This window comes from Protopterus annectens, chromosome 4.part0 (assembly GCF_019279795.1).
Source record: "Protopterus annectens isolate FY-2018-M chromosome 4.part0, PAN1.0, whole genome shotgun sequence".
Classification (NCBI taxonomy): domain Eukaryota; kingdom Metazoa; phylum Chordata; order Ceratodontiformes; family Protopteridae; genus Protopterus; species Protopterus annectens.
In genome coordinates, this window is record NC_056733.1 from 647,150,656 (window position 1) to 647,174,046 (window position 23,391).

The 23,391-nt window shown below is 40.0% G+C and overlaps 1 protein-coding gene across 2 annotated transcripts in view; it reads left to right on the forward strand.

The window, feature by feature from the left end:
* CFAP251 (cilia and flagella associated protein 251) overlaps positions 1 to 23,391 on the forward strand; it is a 2,280,288-nt gene that overhangs the window by 801,907 nt on the left and 1,454,990 nt on the right. The window contains exon 8 of one of the 2 annotated variants that reach the window (XM_044068613.1): positions 19,643 to 19,687. The exons of the other annotated variant lie outside the window; for it this stretch is intronic. Coding sequence (XP_043924548.1) covers positions 19,643 to 19,687 — 45 coding nt within the window. The remainder of the gene's footprint in view (positions 1 to 19,642; positions 19,688 to 23,391) is intronic. 2 annotated transcript variants of the gene reach the window in all.

Genomic DNA, 23,391 nt, shown 5'->3' on the forward strand with positions numbered 1-23,391 from the left:
CACCCGGTTGGCATTGGAGGAATATATGGGATTGGATCATCCATACTGCACTTATAATTTGCAAAACAGGTCAGAAACAAATTTCAGATGTTAAAACTTGCTCAAATAATTTCTTATTTGCAAAATACGAAACAAGGCATACAGAAAACTTGAAACGATATTTGAATAAACCAATCTGTCCAATATTGATAAAAATATTTGAATTACTATGGAAAATGTTTAAATAAAGTCTGAATTGCATAAAATGAATAAAATAAGAGGAAACGACCGCATTTTCGCTAAGAACATATTTTTCATATTAATTAAAAATAGCCAAGATATCAGAAGTATATAAAGTGTTTGCATGTTTATTCAGTATTGCAGTAAAGTTATTTCATAAAATACAGCCATTCCAGAGCATATTTTGCAAAGTACAGTGTTTTGGAGAGTTTATTGTGCATTTCAATGTTATTACAAGCTCACAGAACAGTCTGCACGTACATAATTACAAGGGCCATATTTTCCATGTGTTTGCGCATATTTTGTGGGCATGACTGACATATTTCGAAAACCCAGTGCACTTGTGTTTGACAATAATATTGCAGAGAACTGGAAAGTGTTTGAGCAAGAGTAGGACATTTTCATACAGGCTGCATTTTCTGATAAAGATGACCATACAAAGGCATTTATTCTGCTTAATTTAGGTGGGTCAGAAGCCATTGAAAGGCAGCGTTCATTTGTGTACGCACCTGCTTTCTTTGCAGGAGAGGGGAAAAAAACATATTGTTGTACCGGTTAAGTCGAGGGAGGACCCTGAGTGCTTAAATGTAAATTTAAAGAAATGTGTAACCCACAGACAAATGTTACAATGGAAATGCACTTATTTTACAAAAAAGATTAAAAGCCTGGTAAAACTTTTGCAACATATATAACTGACTTGAGGAATAAGGCTAAAACATTCAGATTTGGTGATTTAAGGGATGAGTTTATAAAAGACTGACTTGTATGTGGTATCAAAGATGATGCTGTGAGAAAGATTTTGCTTTGTGGCAGTGATTTAACTTTAAATAAGGCCATTGAGATTTGTCAGATATACAAGCTCACAGCAAAGAACACAAATATGCTTACAAATGAGAGATGCATGCTTTCAGTAACTTCTAGAGTGCATTTTGATTGTATGGAGCATGTGGTTAAAATAAATAGGCCCAAGCACATGGCAGCAACTGTAGCTCCTGCAGCACCCACTGGTAAACCCAGAAGCTTTCCAGCAAATTCCAGAGTTTCATACTCTCAGTGAAGTGTAAGAGTGAGCCAGCAAACTCAAGCATGGTCCTCCATCCAGTTTCATTGCCAACTGTCATAATTGTGGTGGAAATTATGAATCTAAAAGGGAAAAATGTTTAGCTTTTGGTCTGCAGTGCCACAAATGCAATAAGTGGAATAATTTCAAAAGGTTTTGTAAATCAAAAGGCTCACATTCTTTCATTAAAAGGGAACATTTTAAGAAATGAGTTGATGAATTAGAAAGTTGCAGCCCTACTCTTTATGTTGATGGTGTGTCAGTGCTTTATGAAACAGTCAGTGCAGTGGATTTATGGGCAAAGAATGAAATATTTTGTTCTGTTCGGATAAATGGAAAACCCATAGAGCTCAAAGTTGATACAGGTTCCAAGTGCAATGTAATGTCAGCATAAACGTTTGCTAGTGTGTGTCATGGTGAAAGGCTTGATTTAGCAAAGTGTGCAAAGCTTGTTGCTTATGGTGGTGAAGAAATACAGACTGAAGGCTCAATAGTGCTTTTATGTTACTCTGCTGGGAGAAGTTATGACTTATTTTATGTGGTCAAGAGGCGCGTACAGTCATTATTAGGGCTCAGAGACAGTTTGAAAATGGGACTGCTTTCATTTAACAAGGAAGTCCATCATGTTAGCTTAAAAGACCGCTACTCTAATTTTGCCCAGTATATTTTCTCTACCTATGCTGATCTTTTCGAAGACAAACTAGGGGAAGCTTCCAGTTGTGTACTCTATAAGTTAGACCCATATGTCAGTCCAGCTATCAGGCCACCTCAGAAAGTTCAAGTAGCCATACAGGACTGAGTCAAAGCTGAGTTAGATAAAATGATGCGACAGGGTGTGATCTGTCTAGTAGATGAACCTTCTGAATGGGTATCTTCCATGGTGGTAGCTTGTAAGAAAAGCTCAGATGACATCAGAATATGTATTTATCCATGAGATTTGAACAAAACACTAAAAAGATCTCATCATCCAATGCACACAGTCACAGCTCTGATGCCAAATGGCACTGTTTTCTGTATTAGATGCAAAGAGTTCATTTTGGCAAATTCAGCTTGACAAGAAATCATCAGTGTTCACTACATTTAGTACTCTGGTAGGTACAGATTTTTGAGAATGCCATTTGGGATAAATTCTGCAAGTAAAGTCTTTCAATGTCAAACGGAACAAATTTTTTCTGGGTATCCTTGTGCTATTATAGTAGACAACATACTAGTAGGAGGCAGTGGTGAAGCTGAGCATGACAAAAACCTCAGAAAAGAAAAGAAAGAGCATGTCAAGTGAATCTTAAGCTCAATCCACAGAAATGCAAATTCAGAATGCAAGAAGTTACTTATGTTGGTCATTTATTTACTAGTTCAGGCCTATGACCAGACCCTTCTAAACAAGCAGCCATTCCCGAGATGCCTCCTCCAGGTAATGTTCAAGCCCTGCAACATTTTCTTGGCATGGTTATCTAGCTAGGCAAGTTCATTCCAGACTTGAGCCAACTTTCAGCACTGCTTAGAGAGCTGACAAGTAAAGATGTGTCATGGTCTTAGTTAGAGCATCACCAAAGAGCATTTGATGTCCTGAAACAGAGAATTGCTAGTCCACCAACTCTCCAATACTATGATGTTCACAAGCCAGTTACTCTTTCATGTGATACTTCAAGATTCGGTCTAGGTGCAGTCATTCTTCAAGAGAATCAGCCTGTTGCCTATGCATTGAGAACTTTTACCCAAACTGAAATGCAGCATGCTCAGATCAAGAAAGAGCTTTTGGCAATTGTGTTTGCATGTTCAAAGTTTTCCATGATTATGTTTATGGTAGACCTATCCAGATCGAAACAGACCACCAACCTCTAGTCACTATCTTGAGAAAGCTTATACATACAGCTCCGGCCAGATTGCAACATATGATGTTGAGATGGCAAAAGTATAATATCACTCTTGTCTGCAAGAAAGGCAAACTTCTTCATCTTGCTGATACATTATCCAGATCACCCAGCTTCTCAGGCCTTGGTGCCCCGACCCAACAGGTCGGAGTCCGTGGCCTTGTCGCAGTCCACTCGGTCCTTGTCTGACATGGATCTGGATAAAATAATGAGGTGTTTTATCCATACACAGATCCAGATGGGGGTCTTGCCAGCTCCCCCTCCCTCAGGAGGGGGGAGCTCACTTCCATTTTTCCAACCTATATATCTCCTTCTCCGATCCGACTTTCAGGTTCGGAGTACTCTGATCTGAAGCTGGCTTTGGTCAGTTGATTGGCACCGATGGTACCTGCTTCCTCAATACAGATAGCTGCCTGGAGAATTTCGGATCCAACCAGCTTGGATCCGAGCCGCTGTCAGAGCCAGAGCTTGGGTGTTGGATCCAAGGGAGGGGAACCTTTTTCATCGGCTCTGATTTTGTCAGGCCAGGCTCCCTCCCTCGGAGCTCCATCCACCTCGGGCGTAGCTCCGATTCTCTTGTCTGACCTGGGGAGACTGGCCTCCTTATTGGTTTCTCAGGAGGTTTGCTCTCCTTCACCATTCAGCATGGTAGAAAGGGTTCTCTCTGGTGGATCGAGACCCCTGACCTCGGACTCCTCCCAGACCCCCTCGGCTCTGTCTCTGGTCCCCATTGTTTTACCAGATGGACAGCCCGTGCTCAAAGAGCCCCAGACGGTTCTCCCCTGAGGAACAAGTGGCTTGCGAGCTCCCCCCAGAGAGCCCCACCAGAGAGGTACCTCGCAAGCATACGTGCAAGAGGAGATACTTGGACTCCCCCGTGTCCGTCACCGAGGACATGGACTTAGATGATGGAGAGGCTTCCCCTAAGTCACCTCCCAAGGATGTCTCCTTTGGAGACATTATGGAGATCCTGTGCCAACGGGGAGGTTGGGCTGCCCCCAAACCTTCTTCTTATGAGTCTGTGTTCCAGGAGGTTTTCAGCATGGGCCCATCTACTTCCTGGGTGTCCTCTCCCATGGATCTTTTGGTGGATCTGGTCACCTCGCAGGCATGGAAGGAACCGGACACCATGGAACCGATCCCAAAAAGACCCGAAAAGATCCTAAGCCCCCCCCCCCCCCATAGATAGGCCAGCTTGGAATAAGGGCTTCCCCGTAGACGCCATGGTGGTAGCAGCAGCCACTAAGAAGGAACTTGCTCAGGAGAGTTCCTCAGTCCACCCCCCTGACAGAGAGTTGCGGATGATGGACTGCCTAGGGAAGCGGGTGTACGCTTCAGCTACCTTTTCGATTAGGGAGCTGAACTACTTGGCCCATGTCACTAGACTCCAACGCTACTTGGTAAAGGAGCTAGAGGAGTCTTCCCCCCAAGTCCATGTCGCAGAAGGACAAGGCTTCGTTCTCTGCGAAGATGGCCACTTTAAAAGCAGTATCTAACACATCCATGCGACTCCTCTCACATGCTATGGAAGGAGCGGCTAGGGTGGCTGGGTCAGGCATGTCCATGAGGCGCAACGCCTGGCTCAGGTTATGTCAATTTTCCAAACCCTTCAAGGCGTCTTTTGCCAATGCCCCTTATGACGGCTCTATACTCTTTGGTAAGACCATCAAGGAGACATTAGTCCAGAGTGAGAAGGACGGGAAGACACTGTCTGCCATCGGGATCCACTTCTCTAACCCTCAAAGGTCTTTTTCCCGGAACCAGAGAGGGCAAAAGAAGATGTGGTTCTGGAAGTCACAGTATTCCTGGGACACTCAGGGCTCTTCTTCTCCCAAAGGCAGATGGGGACAGAATGGACATTGGCCCAGAGGCAGAGGGGGTCCAAGCAACTTTGGGTCACAAGAACCTTTCTTGGACTGACCCAGGCAGCAACCCTGAGGGGTTGCCCAACTGCTTTACTCTGGAGGCAGCCTGGGGACGATTGTCCTTGCACCTAGCAGCATGGGAGTCCATAACAATGGACCGCTGGATGCTTCGAATCATATCCAGAGGTTACTCTATCCCCTTCGTTGGTTCCCCCAAATCTCCTAGACACCTCCCGAATGTACCATCCACGCAAAGGGAGACAGCAGCACAGGAAATTTCCAAGCTGCTAGGAAAACGAGCCATCGAAACTGTCCCCCCCAGATCAGTCCAGATCGGGCTTCTTCTCCAGGTTCTTTTTGGTGCCTAAGAAAATGGGGGACTTAAGGCCCATTCTAGACCTCTCTACCCTGAACCTGTCAGTTACCAAAGAGAAGTTCTGGATGGTCACATTACAGTCCATCATGCCGTATCTGCAAGAGAGTGACTGGATGTGTTTGTTAGACCTCCAGGATGCTTACCATCACATAAAAATTAAAAAACAACACAGGCTCCGATCTGGCTAGAATAACTCCAAAAAAGTTTAATGTGATTCGCTTTTCGTCTTCCACCTTTGGAAGACTTCATCAGACAAAAGAAAAAAACTTCATACACAGTTTTAAAAGGAAAAAGGTGCCAAAGCAAAGCACAGTAATTAGATTCAGCCATCATTCAATTAACTAATTAAATACTAAGTTAAATAATTAAAAGTGTTCTGCATCAAAAACCTTTTTCTTGTGTTAAAAAAGCTCATGTCAGCAAAATAAAATCATTCATTTAAAACATCTGTTTAAAACTTTCATTGTAGAAAAAAACAAAATGCAAAACTGTACTCTAACATAAAGAACATAAATACTGAATGAAAAGCATAAATGTAGGAAAACATAATTTTAAATATATGCTTGGAGTGTAAAAGAAGAAAAAAAGAACGTAATAATAAGTATAAAATGAGTACAAATATAACAACAGACTACTTCTCACAACACCAAGAGGTGACAGTGTCTGAAGCAAAAATGTCAATAACTATGGACAGGGTGTCAAATACCTAAAAGTACAAATACATACAGTAAACTGTGTTCTAAGACCTATCTGTGTTATAAAAATGTTGAAAAATTTAAAAACAAATTTTTAGTACTAGACTATAAAAATGTGCAAAGGAACTCAAGACGAAAAATGGGAATAAACTACAACAGTTGCTACCTTTTGCTAACATGAAATGAAATACTGTATGTGTCACCTCAATAGACTTCTCAGCTTCAAGATACAAGTCAAAGATGTGACCTCATTTAAACCAGGGAGAGTGTAGGAATTCAGCCTAAGCTGCCAAACAAGTTCACGTTTATCTAACGGTAACTGATGTGGTCCACCTTTTTCATCAACCACTACCTGATCTATCACTTTAAACAAAAAAGCATGGGTAGGGGTTCACATTACAGTGTCTCACTGTTGAGGGCCTTAGGCTCGATGACAGCGACCATAACTCTTCTCCCGTGTGCTTGGTTACACATGAGAATTCTACAGTGGACTCTAGCTGTACAATGGTCCCTGTTGGAACTGTCATTGACATATCCAATTCAACTCAGTCTAGTCTGTCGGACGTCCCTCATATGGTGGATGAGCTCTCTGGACATTTTGGATGGGCGACCTTTTGTTCCAGCCCCAGCCCAAACCACAGTGACCACGGATGACTCCCAACTCAGGTGGGGGGGCAGTCAAAGGCTTGTGGTCCCCCACAGAGACCAGCTTGCATTTAAATATCCTAGAGATGAGGGCGGTCCTTCTAGTGTTGCAGGCCCTTCATGCCTTTCTTCCTCTGGGGACAGTTGCTATTCAGTCAGACAACTTGTCAGTGGTCTGGTGCATCAACAAACAGGGAGGGACCAGATCATACCTCCTTTGTCGCGAGGCCATGAGAGTGTGGGAATGGGCAAACTCCACTGGTCACTTTCTCATCGCAACGCACATTCCGGGATGGTCCATCATCCTAGCGGACAGGCTAAGCTGGACCATTCTGATGCCTTACGAGTGGTCTCTGAATCTGTCAGTAGAGGAACAGATCTTCAGCAAGTGGGGTCAACCTTGCTGCGATCTCTTCGCATCTCCTTCCAATGTGAAGTGCAGCAAGTTTTTCGCTCTGAACCCCCTGCCAAGGGAGTCTCCCAGAGACGCTCTAGTTCATGCTTTGCCTCCCAGTTTTCTGTATGCTTACCCGCTAGTACGTATCATTCCGTGGTTTGTACAGAAAGCTCGTTGACTGGGGAGCATAGTGATCCTCATTGCCCCGTTTTGGCCTCGCCAGGTATGGTTTCCCTTCCTTTAGTCTCACCTTCTGGCTCCACCTTGGATCCTCATTCAGGATTTAATTTCACACCCTTCAGGGGTGCCTTATCTGAATCTAGACAGCCTGAAGCTCACAGCTTGGCTGCTCCAATTCCCGTGATTGCTAGGACTCCTGGACTATCCTCCTCAGTTAGATCTATTTTGGTGGCTGCTCATAAGTCTTCAACCAGGAAGGTTTATCGCAGCAAGTGGAAACGTTTTCTTTTTGGGCCTCTCAAAGGAGTTTAGACCCTTTCACGTTTCCTATTTCCACCATTCTTGATTTTCTAGCTGATATTTTTGAACACAGAGCTAGTTCTTCTACTGTCAAAGTTCAGTTGGCTGCCAACTCTCATTTTCATGTGGGTGAGAATTCTGCCTCTTTAGCCTCTTCCAGACTGTGTAAAGCCTTTATCAAAAGCACCTTTTTGTTATGCCCCCCCCCCGGTCAGAGATCCTGTTCCCCCATGGGACCTTACTATGATTTTCCAAGCTCTGGTCGCTCCGCCTTTTGAGCCTGCCGCAACTGCAGATCTGAATTTTTTATCTTGGAAAACAGCTTTTCTGGTGGCTATTACCTCTGCAAAAAGGGTTTCAGAATTACAGGCCTTGTCCATCAAAATCCCTTACATGATTTCACAAAGATAGGGTTTCCCTTCGAACCAATCCATCCTTTCTTCCTAAGGTAGCATCACCAGTCAGTATCAATTAGACCATCAATTTGCCTGTGTTTTTTCCTAATTTTACTAACAAGATGGAATACAAACTCCACATGTTGGATGTTCATAGACAAGTTACAATTCTGTTTACACAAGTCAAAAATTTCCTGATCAATTGTTTGTATCCTTCTATAAACCCTTTTTGGGGAAACCTATTTCCAAGGTCACTATAGCTAGATGGATTTCCTCATGCATCCTGCAGGTCTATAAGGACAGAGGTATGTCTCCTCCAGGTCAGGTGAAAGCTCATTCCACTAGGTCCATGGCTATGTATGCGGCCTTTTGATCTAGAGTGTCTTTGGATGATATTTGTTCTGCAGCTACTTGGTCCTCATCTCATACGTTTATTTCTCAATACAAATTGGATTTGACTTCCAAAAGGAGAGTGTCCTTTTGTTCCGCGGTGCTCCCGGAATATCCTTCCATGAGGCCCTCCCAGGAGTTTTAGTAGCTGGGGGCTCTGTCCCATAGGTTGAAGAGCAAATGAAGTAAACTACTTCAGATAAAGAAGTTTTGTACTCACCATAACATTCCATCTGAGTAGTTGTACTTCATTTGTCTTCAACCGTCCCTCCCTCCTTCCCCCGGACCTTGGCATATGATCAGCTTGCGGGCTGCAGTATAGGTCACAAGTACATTTTTTCAGGTTGGGTTCTAAGTATAAGGTTCAGCAAACTCGGTCTGGGGATGGAAGGCAGTGGAGGTGTATTATGGGTAAGGAGAGGAGTTTGGTGCTCAGAGCTGATGCTAGTAAAAGTTGTCGGCTCGTATCCGATACGGATCTGTAACCCACAGGTTGAAGACAAATGAAGTACAACTACTCAGATGGAATGTTATGGTGAGTATATAACTTCTTTTTTGTTTCTACTGTCTATAATAATGCATGTCTAACTCCAATGTTATTTTTACTTAGGGCCATCTTTTTAAGAGGGAGGATGTAGATCAGCGTGTTTGTTTGTACCTTTAAGAAGCTATCCAAGAGCTTGCACAAGTGTATAAATACTGAGCACGTGCGAGCCTGACTTCCATTTTGTAGTAAGCTGTTGAGATGTAAGCAAGCATGTATATGTGTAAGGTATGTCTGTTAATCAGTTTGTTTATATTTTATGATGCTGCCATCCATCCTGATGTGTTTATATGTAATAAAGCATCTAAATGAACTACCCCACCTGTTTACCATCTATGTTAGAGAGGGATGAGCAACAGTTCCCATTTCTTTGGTCTCATCTGAAGTATCCGCCTTGGAAATTGGATCCTAGACAGGATCTCCTATCCGATCCATCAGACATCGAGCCTCCCAGTCTCCACACCCTAAGATTGATCGCATGGTTTCTCCACTTCCAGTAATTATAATAACGGCCAGGTTTGCCCCTTCTGTCCATGATATAATCCTAGCCTCTCAGAGGGCTTCCACTAAAAGGGTGTACAACAGTAAGTGGAAGAGATTTTCTATTTGGGCCTCTAAAGAGCATATCAGCCCTTTCTCAGCTCCTATTTCAGCTATTCTCCTTTTTCTTCGTATTTTTTTTTCAAGAAGGAACCAGCTTCTCTACCATTAAGTTTCATCTGGCTGCCATATCCACTTTTCATGCTGGAAAGGGATCTTCCTGTCTTTTTCCTTCCAGGTTATGCAAGGATTTTTTGAAGGGCATTTTTCTTCTTTGCATGCAATTAAAGACCTTTCTCCTTCATGGGATTTCATATTAGTGTTGCAAGGTCTTACCCAGAAGTCCTTTGAACTAGCAAATAGTTGTGATATCATATTTCTTTCCTGCAAAAAAATGTTTCTAGTAGCTGTTACTTCTGTTAAAAGAGTATCAGAGCTTCAAGCTTTGTCAGTTAAACCCCATTGCATAATTTTTCATAAAGATAGGGTATCATTAAGAACAAATCCTTCCTTTATGCCTATGGTAGCCAAATAATTGAACATTAACCAATCAGTTCATTTACCATTGGTTTTCAGCAGTTTTTCAAATAAACGAGAATATATTTTGCATCTTCTAGATGTTCACAGGCAATTACATTTTTATCTCCACAGGATAAAAAAGTATAGGAAATCTAATCAACTTTTTGTATCTTTCTCAGCAAACTGTTCAGGTCAGGCAGTTTCAAAGATTACTTTTAGCCAAATGGTTTATGGATTGTATTTTCTTCATTTATTCACAAAAAGGTATTCCTTTACCTCGAGTACCCAAGGCTCATTCCACCAGATCTATGGCTGCATCATCTGCCTTTTCTTCCAGGGCCTCAATTGATGAGATTTGTGCTGTAGCCACTTGGTCTAAGACTCTCACACCTTTGTCTCTCATAAATTGGATATTGTTTTTAGGAGCAGGGCATCCTTTTGCTTGACTGTGCTCCAGCACATCCTTGCTTGAGGGCCGCCCAGGAGTTACATAGCTGAAGACTCTGACCCATCAGTGAGGAAGAATGAAAAGATCAACATCAGATTTAAAAGTTAAATACTTACCATAACTAAGTATCTTTGTTGTCCTTTTTCATTCTTGTTGTCCTTTTTCATTCTTCTCAAGTCCCTTCCTGCCATCCCCTGCCCTTGTGCCTTTTGAGAAGTTCTTGGAGGATATTCAGAATCCTTAAGTTCTGGGTTTGAGCGTCAATTCTTTTCTATTTTCTGTACTATTACTATAACCTATTGAGCTGCAGGACAGCAAACTCAATCTGGGGAGTTAGAGAAGGTGTGGTGCATTATGGGAAGAGGGAGGAGCTTGAGACTCCGAGCATAAGTCTGGAAAAAGTATCCAAGTCTGATCCAATGTCGGATTCGTGACCCATAAGTAAGGAAGAATGAAAATGGAGAGCACAAATAACTAGTTATAGTAAGTGCATAACTATTAGAGGTGATGCAGACCTTAACATTTCTTCACCAATTATGGACTCCAGGTCCTGTTTTATTGGTAACAGACTACACCACAGTCATGTGGTACTCGAACAAATATGGGGTATAAGATCATACCCTATTTGTCGGTTGGCAGTGATGACTTATTAGCTAGCCTTGCAGGATTCTCTGATGCTTCAGGCCTCATGCATCCAGTAAGAGCAAAACCTAGTGTAGACAGTCTAAGCAGATCTCGGATGGACCCTCACAAGTGGAAACTCAGGACAGAGGTCTGCCAGTTATGGGGAACACTTGAAATAATTCTGTTCACCTCCTTTCAAAACAGACAGTTGGAATAATTCTGTTTGAGACATCCTTATAGCCATGATTGGAGGACAGAAGCATTCATGTTCCCTTGGGTGTGAATGTATCTTTAAGCATTTCCACTCTTTTCACCCATATCCAAGGTACTTCTGAAGATTCAGAAAGAGTTACCAAAGATCACTGTGGTGACCACCTTTTGGTCCAGGTAAATTTGGTTCACTCCTTTAATGGAATTAGCCAAGGGCAATTACCACAAACACTCTCACACTACACTCTGAATCTGCTCAGTTAGTGTCAAGGGTGGCTGTTGCACCCCAGCGTAGGGCAATTGCTACTGACAGGCTGGATGATACTGTCCTTCATACTATTTCAGCACTTGCTCTATGAGGATGTGCAGCAGGTATTGCAGGAGTCAAGAAACCTGCAACTAGAAAATTGTATCTTTAGAAGTGGAATAGGTATTCCGGGTGTGTACAGGATGGTTTGACCCCATAATCTCACCAATATCAGAGGGCCTGGTATGGTGTTTACCCCTCTAGTTTTAAAATATTTGTGAGAGCTACTCAGCGATGGCTTATCTTATGCATCTATCAAGGTGCATCTTGTGGCTGTTTCAGCTTGTCTGCCCATGGATCCCCCTCTTTCACCTCTTTCTGTGGTCAAACAGTTTATGAAAGGAATGTTACACTTGAAACCCTGTCAAAAGCAAATTCTTCCTCCTCTTTGGGATCTCAACTTTGTTCTTGAAAAATTGACCTTATAATACCTCTCAAGTGTACCTCATTATGAGGAATGTACTTCATTTGGGGTCTTACAAAGTTCATGTTCCTTGAAGTTCCACACTGAAATGCTCTGTCATACATTCAGTGTTAGGAATGTTTTGATCAATATCTATGGTAAATAGAAAAGATTCATATTAATTAATTAAAAGATCTTAGATATATTTAAAGCTAGCATATATTAACCACATTGTGACCTTCTTAGTTGAAGTTGTTAGTAAGCTGTTAGTATGTGTTCCACATTTTGTGCATTTGTTCCACATGAAGGCTAATGTTCCCAATTTTGGAGGTGGAAGGTTGAAAGCTATGGGCCTTATCTCTTTTTGAACCTGCCTTTCAGACTGACTTGAAGTTCTGCACCTGGAAAACTGTTTTGTTTATTGCTGTCACATCTGCAACGTGAACTTCTGAACTGCAAACTCTCATGGTGAGCAACCTTATCTGATTTTCCACAAGGACAGGGTTGCTCTATGTACTAATCCTTCTTATGTGCTGAAAGTTGTTTCAGAATTAACCCTGAATCTAGCCATCAGTCTCCCAGTTTTCTTTCCAAGAACTAAAAACAAGGGAGAAAAGATTCTGCATATCTTGGATGTTCACATGTAGTTCAGGTACTATCTTGGCGGAACTAAGCCCTTCAGGAAAGCTGAGCAGCTGTTTATTTCCTGTTATGGGGCTAAGAAGGGTCAGCTGGTCTCTAAGCAAACTGTTGCTTGTTGGCTGTCCTGTGCTATTGTTTTCTTCCACCATTGACAATCTGTTTCAGGCAAGGTTATGGCACATTTCAGCAATGCCTTATCCTCTTCAGCGGCATAGTGGAAAGGAGTTGACTTTAGATGCATTCTAGAGGCAGCAACCTGGCCTTCTGTTCATACCTATACAAAGTATTACAAACTGAATTCTTTGTCAAGTTTCAGAGCAGGCTTTCGAGGACCATTGTCTAGAACTATTGGATCCTTATCCTTCGTCTTCCCCAGTAGAGTAAGCTTTCAGAATCTACCCATATGCCACTGAGGAAGTGTGAATGATGAGCTTAGTACAGTTGTTTTTAAGTCCTACTTACCTGTAGCAGTAGATGTTCAAATTTCTCATTGTCTCAGTGGCAGCACCTACCCACCCTCTCCCCTTTATTTTGTATATCGTTCAATGGTATCCAACCTTGTTGTGTTGCTGGCTGGCTTTGGTTATTTCTGTTGGTGTTTTGTAGCTGTGAATTGGATGGTTTCAGTCAATTCTTGCTTCTGGTCCTTCTTGGTTCTTTCTACATAGCATTAAAATCCTGAATAACTGTTAGGAATAGCGTTGCCAGTCCCCTGTCACAGGGAGATGATGGGGTTCTGAGCGCTGGAACGCTGCCAGTGTAGGTTAATGCAAGGCTGCAGGGCACAGAACCCATATGCCACCAAGGCTGTGTGAAATTCAAACATCTACTGCTACAGGTAAATAGGACTTATGCAACTGTACTTTATAATTTAGGTGATCCATTGGTATCTATGTTTGTACATTTTCGGCTAAATATTTTCAAATAGCAAACTATTAATAATAAATAAAAATCTATCTATATATCATTTTCTTTAAAGTTTGGTAGGTAAAGTTCCTCATATTTATTGAAAGTTTAAACCTCCAAAATTTGAAAGAGATTCACCTCTTTTCTGTTCAAAAAAATGTTAAAACAATTACAATATCTTTTATCTGATGTTATTTTTCCATGATAGGAATTACCTGTGCAGACATGGCTACCAGTACCACCCAAGTACATTTACTGGCCTAAAATGAATCTCAATAATGAAGTTGCTGGATGAACAAGAAAGAGATTTTTAAAGATTCTATTCCTGTATTTGTTATCTGTTGTTAAAAATGTGTTATTATTTGATAAGCTAGGTAGTCCAACAATTTCTTCTCCAGTAAGAAAAAAAAACATTTAGCAACATTTCTAGGCTTTACTAGAATCATCAGTTATAGAAACTGGAATCAGGAGACATTTTTGTGGGAACGTGAATTGCAAATTTTCAATCTTTATGGGAAAGTTGTAGATCTTCTTTCAGATCTTTGAATCAACAGAAAATGTATTATGGGGTATACTGGACCCAAACCAAGATGAAATGGCTACCATCCAGATTATACTAGCGTGGTTGCTGACAGCAGAGGAACTGGTACCATATATGGTGGGTCCTGTACTGGGATCTCACCATGGTAGGAAAAAAATTGACTTGGTTTATACAATTCTTAAATATAGGTACACAGTCCTGTCAACATACAGTTTGAATATGATGTGTTCATTTCCAAAACTGTCTGTTGAAATCATGAAGACTATGGCAGTTGCTGGTATGGTTACCAAAATACTTATTCTGGAATATTGGAATCAAATGATTTTTATGGACTTTTAACTTTCCACTAGACTGTTGGTGGTCTTTATTTTTTCAGTGTATATATTTTGAACAATTAGTGCATTAAGTAATATTATTGTAAGCAAATATTTTTTTCCCTCTTGGATGTTTGGTTTGGGTGCAGAACATGTAAGGGCTCATATGTATTTGTTACAAAAAATGGCTAATTAGTTGACTGTGCATGGGAAGAATTAATTAAAAAAAGGAAAAAAATGTTTATCCTTGCGTACCCTACTACCATTTTTCAGTGTAAGGCAACCTGTAAATAAATCTCTTTATATCACCTTTAAGGAACAGAAAACAATACACAGAGTGCTTATTACCTTTCAAAGCAGTTTTCAATCTTGGCATTTACTGATCAGGTCAGATATCATCACTATAATGTGGTTATTTAAACAAAGAAGTGGGAGTTGAAACTTTTCAGGTATGCAATGCATCACTCTTAACCTGCATCTTTCAGCAGAATGTGTGATAAAGCTGCAGAATCAGTTTATGGATGCCCTGTACAGGAAGATAACACTGGTCCACAGACAGAAGCTGGATCTAGTCTCCTTCAGCAGAATGTGCAGAATTGGGGACTCCAAGAGGTAGATCTGTTTGCCACTCACTATAAGTCAAATCAATTTTTCTCTCATTTCCTACATTGTAGTGTGTAAGACAGATACTTTCTTCTTCTTCTGGACTAATATCATAATGCATGTCAGTAAAGACAATGGGATATTAGCATTTTCTAGTTGACCAAGACAACTGCCGTATTCTATCCTGATTAAAGTGATCATTCACTGTGACCATTGTATTTACCCAACTTCTTGGATGGGTACCTTAGAATTAGAAGATGCTTAAGGCCATGTACCCATTTACAGACCTCTCAAGAGATTTCTAAGTTTTCAAATGACCCCTAAGAATGTCCAGTTCTCTGTATTCCCAGCTGGGCTAACCACTACTCTAGAAGTCTTTTCCTAGCATCTGATTTCAGTAGTACCAACACTGAGAAAGCTCAAAATTCACATTTACCGGTATTGCACGTTCGGACTCAGTCTTAACAAGACCAGCTGAATGATAAGACCAGCTGAATTATTTAGCTCTGGTGATCCTGGCTGCTGCCAGAAATTTTGAAGCCCAGGACATACCTTAACCTGCTTGTACCACCTTTTTGCCCTTCCTATTTTTCCCCACTGTGCCTCTGCGTACATCTCTGGCACTTGGCCACAAAACACACACACTCTTGATTTTTATTCAGCAATATTATTTTTACCTTGCTTTTTCTTTAGTCGGCAGATTCTTTTGTTTGTTCTCTTTTTAAAAATTTAAAAGAAACCATGGAACTAGGGTAAAAATATAAAATTTCTTCTGAATAACCAGTTTAAATAGTTATTTTAACGTACAAATAAACATGTTTCAGTAGACTAATACCCTACACCTGGCATTAATATAGAGAGTAAAAGTAAGCCTAAAATTTATTTATTTTGTATTTACTTATATAAAGAATACTAATCAGTAAAGTATATAAAAATTAATTTTTGATTGTGTAGATATTCAAATGAACACCTCTGATATTCTTCTATTAAGAAAATCAGAAGCCAAACTGCGTTCATATGGAAGTATGGAAACTAAATAACATGAAATCAATATCCACACTGTAAAGGAAACCTGGAGCTATTCAGCAAGATACTAAGAGCTCTTTGTTGAGCAGTTTCATTTCTGCAAAATCAAGAGACTTTTTCAGAATGGATGCTAAGAAAACATATCACTCAATATCAGCTTATGACCTTGCAGGAGATTACTTCAGAATTAATACTAAGGAAAAAAATACCACTCTACATTCAGTTATGAGCACACCTCATATGTATCCTCATAAATGTATGCAGATTGGTGTTTTTTTTACTTTGGGGATATGAACATACACAGTACAGTTCTTAGCATCTCAGTGTGTAGCTCCTGGTTGCGTTTGATAATTGGCGATTGATCTTAAGAAGTTTAGCATAATATTCCCACCTGTATTTTATGTATGAGTAACCCAGAGGCAGGAGAATATGCTGGGCATTTACATGTTGCCCCTTTTTATTAGGGATAGGAGTGCTAAATTGAGGGTGAATTTACAGTTTTACATCCAGTCATCCAAATTACATTTGAAAAGAGTAAGAGAAGTACTTTGCTTTATCTGGAATGGAAGACAGTTCACTTGCATCATGTACATGTGTGTTAAAAGTCCGTGTGTGTGTGTGCGCGTGCATGCGTGCACATGCACACGCTTGTGATATAGTATTAAACCTTCAAAGCAACAGAGCCATGGGGTGAATGCTTAGATAAGACAATCAATACATAAAATACAAAATAATACAAAGGGTTACAGTTTATATAGACTCAATGGTTACTACAGGGGTCAATACTGGGCTCTCACCTCTTTTCAGAGTTGACATCGACATTGCAAAAGATCTGAAAATAAGCCTGTTTTTGCTGATTGTACAAAGACATGCAAATGGCTGCTGCACATGATAGCACTAAAAGGATGAATATTAACTTTGCAAAATTGGAGGAATGGTTTAAAACATGGCATCTTAATTTCAGTGCAAAATTGCAAAGTACTACCACTGGTGAACATAATCATATATGAGGTGAGTACATGCCTGAAAATTCTGGTGCAGAACCTTACCACAACAAAAACAAAAAAATGATTGAAAGCAAGAAGCACACCTTTCCCTCGAAGTTGGTCAACCACAAGAAGCCAGTAAGTAGTAAAAACGAAGAAGACCAAACACCACGAATAATGAAGATGCTTTAATTCATATAAAATCCAAAAAGAGTAAGCGCTTTCGCGTGCTGCCAGGTGCACGCTTCTTCAGACGAGTTTAAACACAACAGTGCATCATTCCCTTATATATCATATAACTGCAACTGTAAATTGATTAATTGATCCAATCTAATGAACCATTTTAAATTCTTAAAGTCAGAACGTTTTTGAAAATGTATGCCTTAAATAACAACACATCAGCATAAGTCAACGAAATATGTTTAAACATACATATTAACTGACATCCATTGCGTTAAGGCAAAAATCATTGCATAATATTATTTTTCTAAGAGAAAAAAATCTCAATAATTATATTTACTCAACAAATGTTGTAAACACTACATTCTAAAAAACAAAAAAACCTGGGCCATGTGTATCAAATTATCTAAAGATAACTAAACAGCAGGGGAAGTCAATGGGAAAGATGGTGGAATACTCTTATGCAAAGGATAGGAAATCACCATTCAGAAAAAGAAATTATGATTCCTATCTTTAGACAACTGTTAAGACCTCATCTATATATTGTATGCAGTTACAGAGTCCTTATTCACAAGACAGTAAATAAGATGTGGTCATTATAGAAGAGAGCAATAAGTGGCGTGTGGTCTTCACCAGAATTCATATGAAGTAAGACTATAAGAGCTTAATATATGCTGCCCTAAGAAAAGGAGGACTTGGGGGGGGGGATGACAGAAATATTTAGATATGTATGCAGAAGTTATATGAAAATTATAACACTGACAAATTACAGTGCTGAAAAAATAATCCCCAGCAAAAGTTGACTTTCATAGAAAATGGCTATCATCTGTGTCTGGTTTTGCTTCATATTTTTGTCCAGTCCCTTATAATTTTTTGATTTTCTGGTAAATCTCTGAGGAGTAAAGTCAGCAATGACAGACATTAGAGTTTTATAACTTTCTTATGCAGCAACAGATCAGTAGGGGTTAACTTGCATGAAAAGATATTGGAGGCATGCTTTCAGGTATTTAAACATTTTATTGTGAGCCATTTGCTTTGATCATTTCTGAATTCAGGTAATATTAATGAGGTGAACAACATTCAGTTTTACCCCTACAGTACATAACCACAAGGGTATAAGCTGAAGATTTAAGATGGCACATTTAAAGGAGATATGAGGAAATATTTTTTCATGGGTAGGGAAATAACAGCATTCTTGAAGAGCTTGTAGCATCAAAACAATGATATGGTCAGAAATGCATAGAACAGATGAAGGCAATTCTTACGATGGGTAGAGGAGAAAGAAACAAGATGTTTGCTAAGTAGGATCTACAAATTATCTAGAAGATAAGGACACTGATTGACAGACCTAGTGGGCCAAAAGATCTTTGCTGTCAAAAAACAAATTTCTGTTCTGTATGTTTTATATGTTATTTTTTTTTAAAATTTGATTGAAGTAAACTTGACTCAGAAAGACATATTAAGTCATGTTTATTCAGATTCCACAATTGAAATTTCATTTATTTTTAAAACCAAGACATTTCATTGTTAGTGAGTTACTACAAAATTCAATGTAATACTAGTAGGTTGTTTTTTCTTTTGACGTTCTTCATTGCCAAGCACAAGGCTAACAGAAACATGGTTATTAGATGTTTTATTACTACCTGTAGACTCTACTGATTTTCCATTTGTTTGTTTCATTAATCACTGACTTTTTGTGCTAAACAGATTTCCTTTAAATGCTAAATATGCTGATATATCAAATATATACTAACAGTCAACTAACAAATGTTAAGTGCCATCACATAAAACTGAAGGCAGCATTTTCTTTACTGTAGGGAATGACAGGCGCCCCTTCCATTGGAAGCTAAGGTGTGAACAGTGACCTTGGTGTCAAAAGGTCAGCTCATGGGAAGGAGGGATGGAGGGAAGGAAGAAAGGAATGGTGGCATTATGCATAACTGCTTCTGGGGTGGAAGTGAGGAATAGAAGAGAGGGTGTCCCTAGCTCTGCTGCAGTAGTATCCTCTGCGAGGTTGGGAGATTGTCTCAGTTCTGCCATAGAGGTAACTGACAGATAAATCTCAGTTATAAATAATGTTTATTTTAGGTAGGGGGCAGGGTCATGTAATACTGAGAAAATTAACTTCCACTTGTGTAGAAGGTAAGGGATATAGGTAAAAAAACAGAATGAATCCTCAATGACTAGGAAACTGTCACCTACACAAATGGACAGAATAGGCAATTGAATCTGGGCTGCAATTACTTGAGTTTTGCAGGAAGATCAGGAAAAAGTAAAATAAAATTAGATAGGAAATGAGAACGGTTTAATCACAAATGTATTAAATTAAGCATTTTCGTGGCAACATTAACAAATATAAAGTCTGCAAGAATAAACAATAACTGGTGTGATTGAAAAATTTGTACAAAACAATGTTGCTTGTATGATTTTTGTGACTTTTTTTTTCTGATTTGCAGAAAGGCAACAAGCTGGAATACATAGCACCACATCTCACAAATGAAGTAAGCATAAACATCTACATAAATTAAAGCTGAAATTGTTTGTTTTTATGAAGTACCAAACTAAAGTAACCAGTGCTTTGGAGTTTTAGCTTAATGAAATATTTGTTTATTTATTTTTATTGTTTTTGACCCTACTACCTAATTACCATCAGACACTATTTCTATCAAACCATTCATTTCCTTCACTGGGTGAGAGCTGACTGAGAAGGGTCATCATCGAGGCAGCCATCAGGGGGCAGTTTGAGGTTCTTCTGTTTCTCCCAGCCCTGTTGCAGACATACTTAATGAGGCATTGAGGAGGGAGCATACAGTTGGCTGATTGCAAACGTGAAGATTGGGAATAGCATTGGCAGAGGTCCATGCAAAGCCTACATAAGGAATACAAGAGTGTTGATTAAAATGCTAACTGGGAAGAAGAAAAGGTAAATGGGATATGACTCAAATGTTATGATTTGTTGTTATGACGACCACTCCTCAAGACCTGCTATTATTGTAAATATACTTACAAGCAAGTGTAGAGTCCTTAGTCCGATTTTTGTGGCCACAAACCAGTTTTGGTTATTATCCAGGAGACTGTCACCCATCTTTCCATCAGGGTTATTTCCATGATTTTCCTTGCTACTTCTCTTAGGTTACCAGGCTTGTAGCTGTAAACATCTTACAAGATGCTTGCTATTTTCCAGTCCTTGGGCATTTCCACAGCAGCCAGCAATCTGTTAAAACCATTTGTCAGAGGATCTTCCAGCTCACCAGACAGATCACTGAGGAACTGAGGAGACAGTTTGTGTCTACCCTAGTAACTGTCAACTACTTTGGCACTTCATGCTTCCCTTTCAACATGTCACACTCTCCATGCTTTCTGTTTTATAAATATAGATACAAAATATTTACTCAGTACCTGCACTTCCAGTTTTCAGTGATTCCAGGATTAAGGCTATTCACTGCTAATGTGCCTCATCCTGTATCCTAAGTTTGGTTCCATCAGCTTCCAGTTGCTTTCTGTGGACATCAGCAAGTTACTTAATTACATAATGCTTTTGGATCACCTGTGAAAAGAGGAGCCTAGTAGGTATACCTTTATTTATTTATTTACATTTGTTGACCGGGAGTGTCCGACTGGACGTAGGTCCATTTTCAGCAGAGGCCCGGGGAGAAAAACTCCACAGTTAAAATAAACAGACAGTAGTTACATTAGATTACATAGTGATTAACAAAGCAATTAATTACAAACATATTTACAGATGAAGAACATAGTACATCAGTAAACAACTAGAATCTTTATCTGCGAAGTACATAACAGACATTAACAAATGTTACAATAAGAAGTTCCTGCTGTATAATAAGTACTAGGCTTATGAGCATCTGAGCTTGTTATAATCAAGGTAGTTAGTGGGGTGGAAAGAAAGGTAGTGGTTGGATGGGGTGGGTGATATTAGAGTGGGAGTTGCAAGGGCATCGCCAGCATGTTTTTAGGTGCGCTTTTAGTAAAGTTTTGAAGTGGGTACATGATGGTACGGAAGTAATTGTGGGTGGGAGGGAGTTCCATAATTTGGCTATGGCGCAAGAGAATAGTGCTTCACGAGCAGAGTTATTGGCTTTAGTGATCTGCAAGTGATTTTTGTTGCTGGATCTTAGTGGTCTGGTGGTGCGATAGGGTTGGAGTAGATTCTGGAGGGATGGGACATTTAGTGGATGGTTTACTAGTTTGTGGGCGAGTGATAGTTGATACCATTGAAGGAGGTGAGGGAGTTCAAGCCAGCCCAGTTCAGCAAGTGAGAGACAGTGGTGACTACGGTAGGATGCCCCTGTGGCAAATTTGGAGATTTTGTTGTAGCAGGTCTCTAGCTTGTTTAGATCGCATTGCCTTAGGTTGGTATATATTGGAGAGGCATAAAGTAGGGTGGAGATAAGGTGGGAATTAGCTACTGAAATCTTTGCTGCTTTGGTGAGAAGTTGCTTATTTCTGTATAACGCTCTTAGTTTTTTGTGGACTTTTTTTATGGTCATGGATATGTGAATGTCAAATTTTAGTTTATTGTCTATTTCCACTCCTAGCAATTTGATGTGTTCAGTTGGGTATATAGTGGTGGTGTCTTTTCTATGATGTTAAAGTGAGAGTTGTTTTGAGTATGTTTGGTGGGTTGGAAGGTGGGTAGTTTAGTTTTGTTTGGGTTGAGTATTAATTGGGCATCAGATAACCAAGTTTCAACAGAGGAAAAGGCTTCCTGTGTGACTTTTTGCAGTTTGTGTAGGGACTGGGCTGAGCAGATGATGGTTGAGTCATCTGCATATTGTATGAGTGTGCCATGTTTGGTGGCAGAGGCTAGATTATTGGTGAAAACAGAGAAGAGTAGGGGTCCAAGGATGGATCCTTGGGGAACCCCTATGGAGACAGGTAGTTGGGGAGATATGTCATTCTGCCATACAATGGATTGTTGGCGGTCAGACAGATAACTCTGAAACCAGTTGGTGACTGATAGAGAGAAGGATAGGTTGAGGACAGAGATGAGTTGTTTGTGTGGGACCATGTCAAATGCTTTAGATAGGTCTAGGAAAGTAGCAGAGGAGAGATGGCCATTGTTTCTATGCTGAAGGATAGTGTTACTAAAGGAGAGTAAGGCAGTGGTGGTGCTGTGGTTTGGTCAGAAACCATGCTGAGTATTGGAAAGGAGGTTGTTAGTAAGGAGGTAGTCTGAGACCTGAGAATCTATGCATCTTTCTAGTATTTTGGAGATAAAGTACCTGATACCTGATAAAGTAATAAAATAAAAATCTCCCTATTGTTTTTGTTCAGCCTGACAAACTCTGTCCCACTCTTTCTTTAGTCTTCTCATTACTTAAGACAGGGAACAAAGACTTCTTTGACTCCTGCTAGTTCCCTTTCATCAATTGCAGGTCAAAAGAGTGAGCGTTCTTCATTTACTTAATTTTCATTCATTAAGACATGAGATACACATGCCTCTCAACCATACAGAATTCCTTGGTAAATGCCATTTTTGAGGACAAAATATTGGAGTGCCACAAATTCCCTAGTGGCCCTTTAATTTTTGAATTTTCCGGGTTTTTGTTTCATTTTTCTCTTGCTGCATTGATACAAGTGTACTATGTTTGCGACTGTTTGCATGTGTGTGTGTTGGGTCTATTCCTCTTAAAATTTGTGGTTTTCTGGCAAACCATTGGAACTAAATAATGATAGCCAGCTAAATTTCAGTCTTCCTATCTTTCAGGAAATGCATGGTAACACAAAACATTTTATTCTAACAATTTTCTAAGATTATATAAGCAATGTTTAAAATGTGTCCCTGGTTTTGCCCCCCCCCCAATAAATTTTGGCTTTTTCCAGATTTCTTGTGCTGCATAGTTCTTTACTGGAGAGTTTAGTGCTGCGTATGCCAAGTCTGTTTGCATTGTTAATAGCACACAGCAGGTAGTATACTTGCTTTTGATGCAGAAGGCTGTGGGTTCTACTCCCAGAGTATGTAGATGGATTCCTGATATTGTACTGTGTTGTACTTTTAAAGGGGGTGGATGCTGCAGTCCTGAGAATGTCCTCTTTGGCGGAGATACCTAGTAACTATGAACCTGTTATCAGTTTGCCATCTATTCCCTATTGCGATATTACTAGCTTATCACTTTTTTTAATGTAGCTTGGGCAATTTATTCTTCAAGGACAACAGACACTTTATTTGTAAATGGTAGGTTCA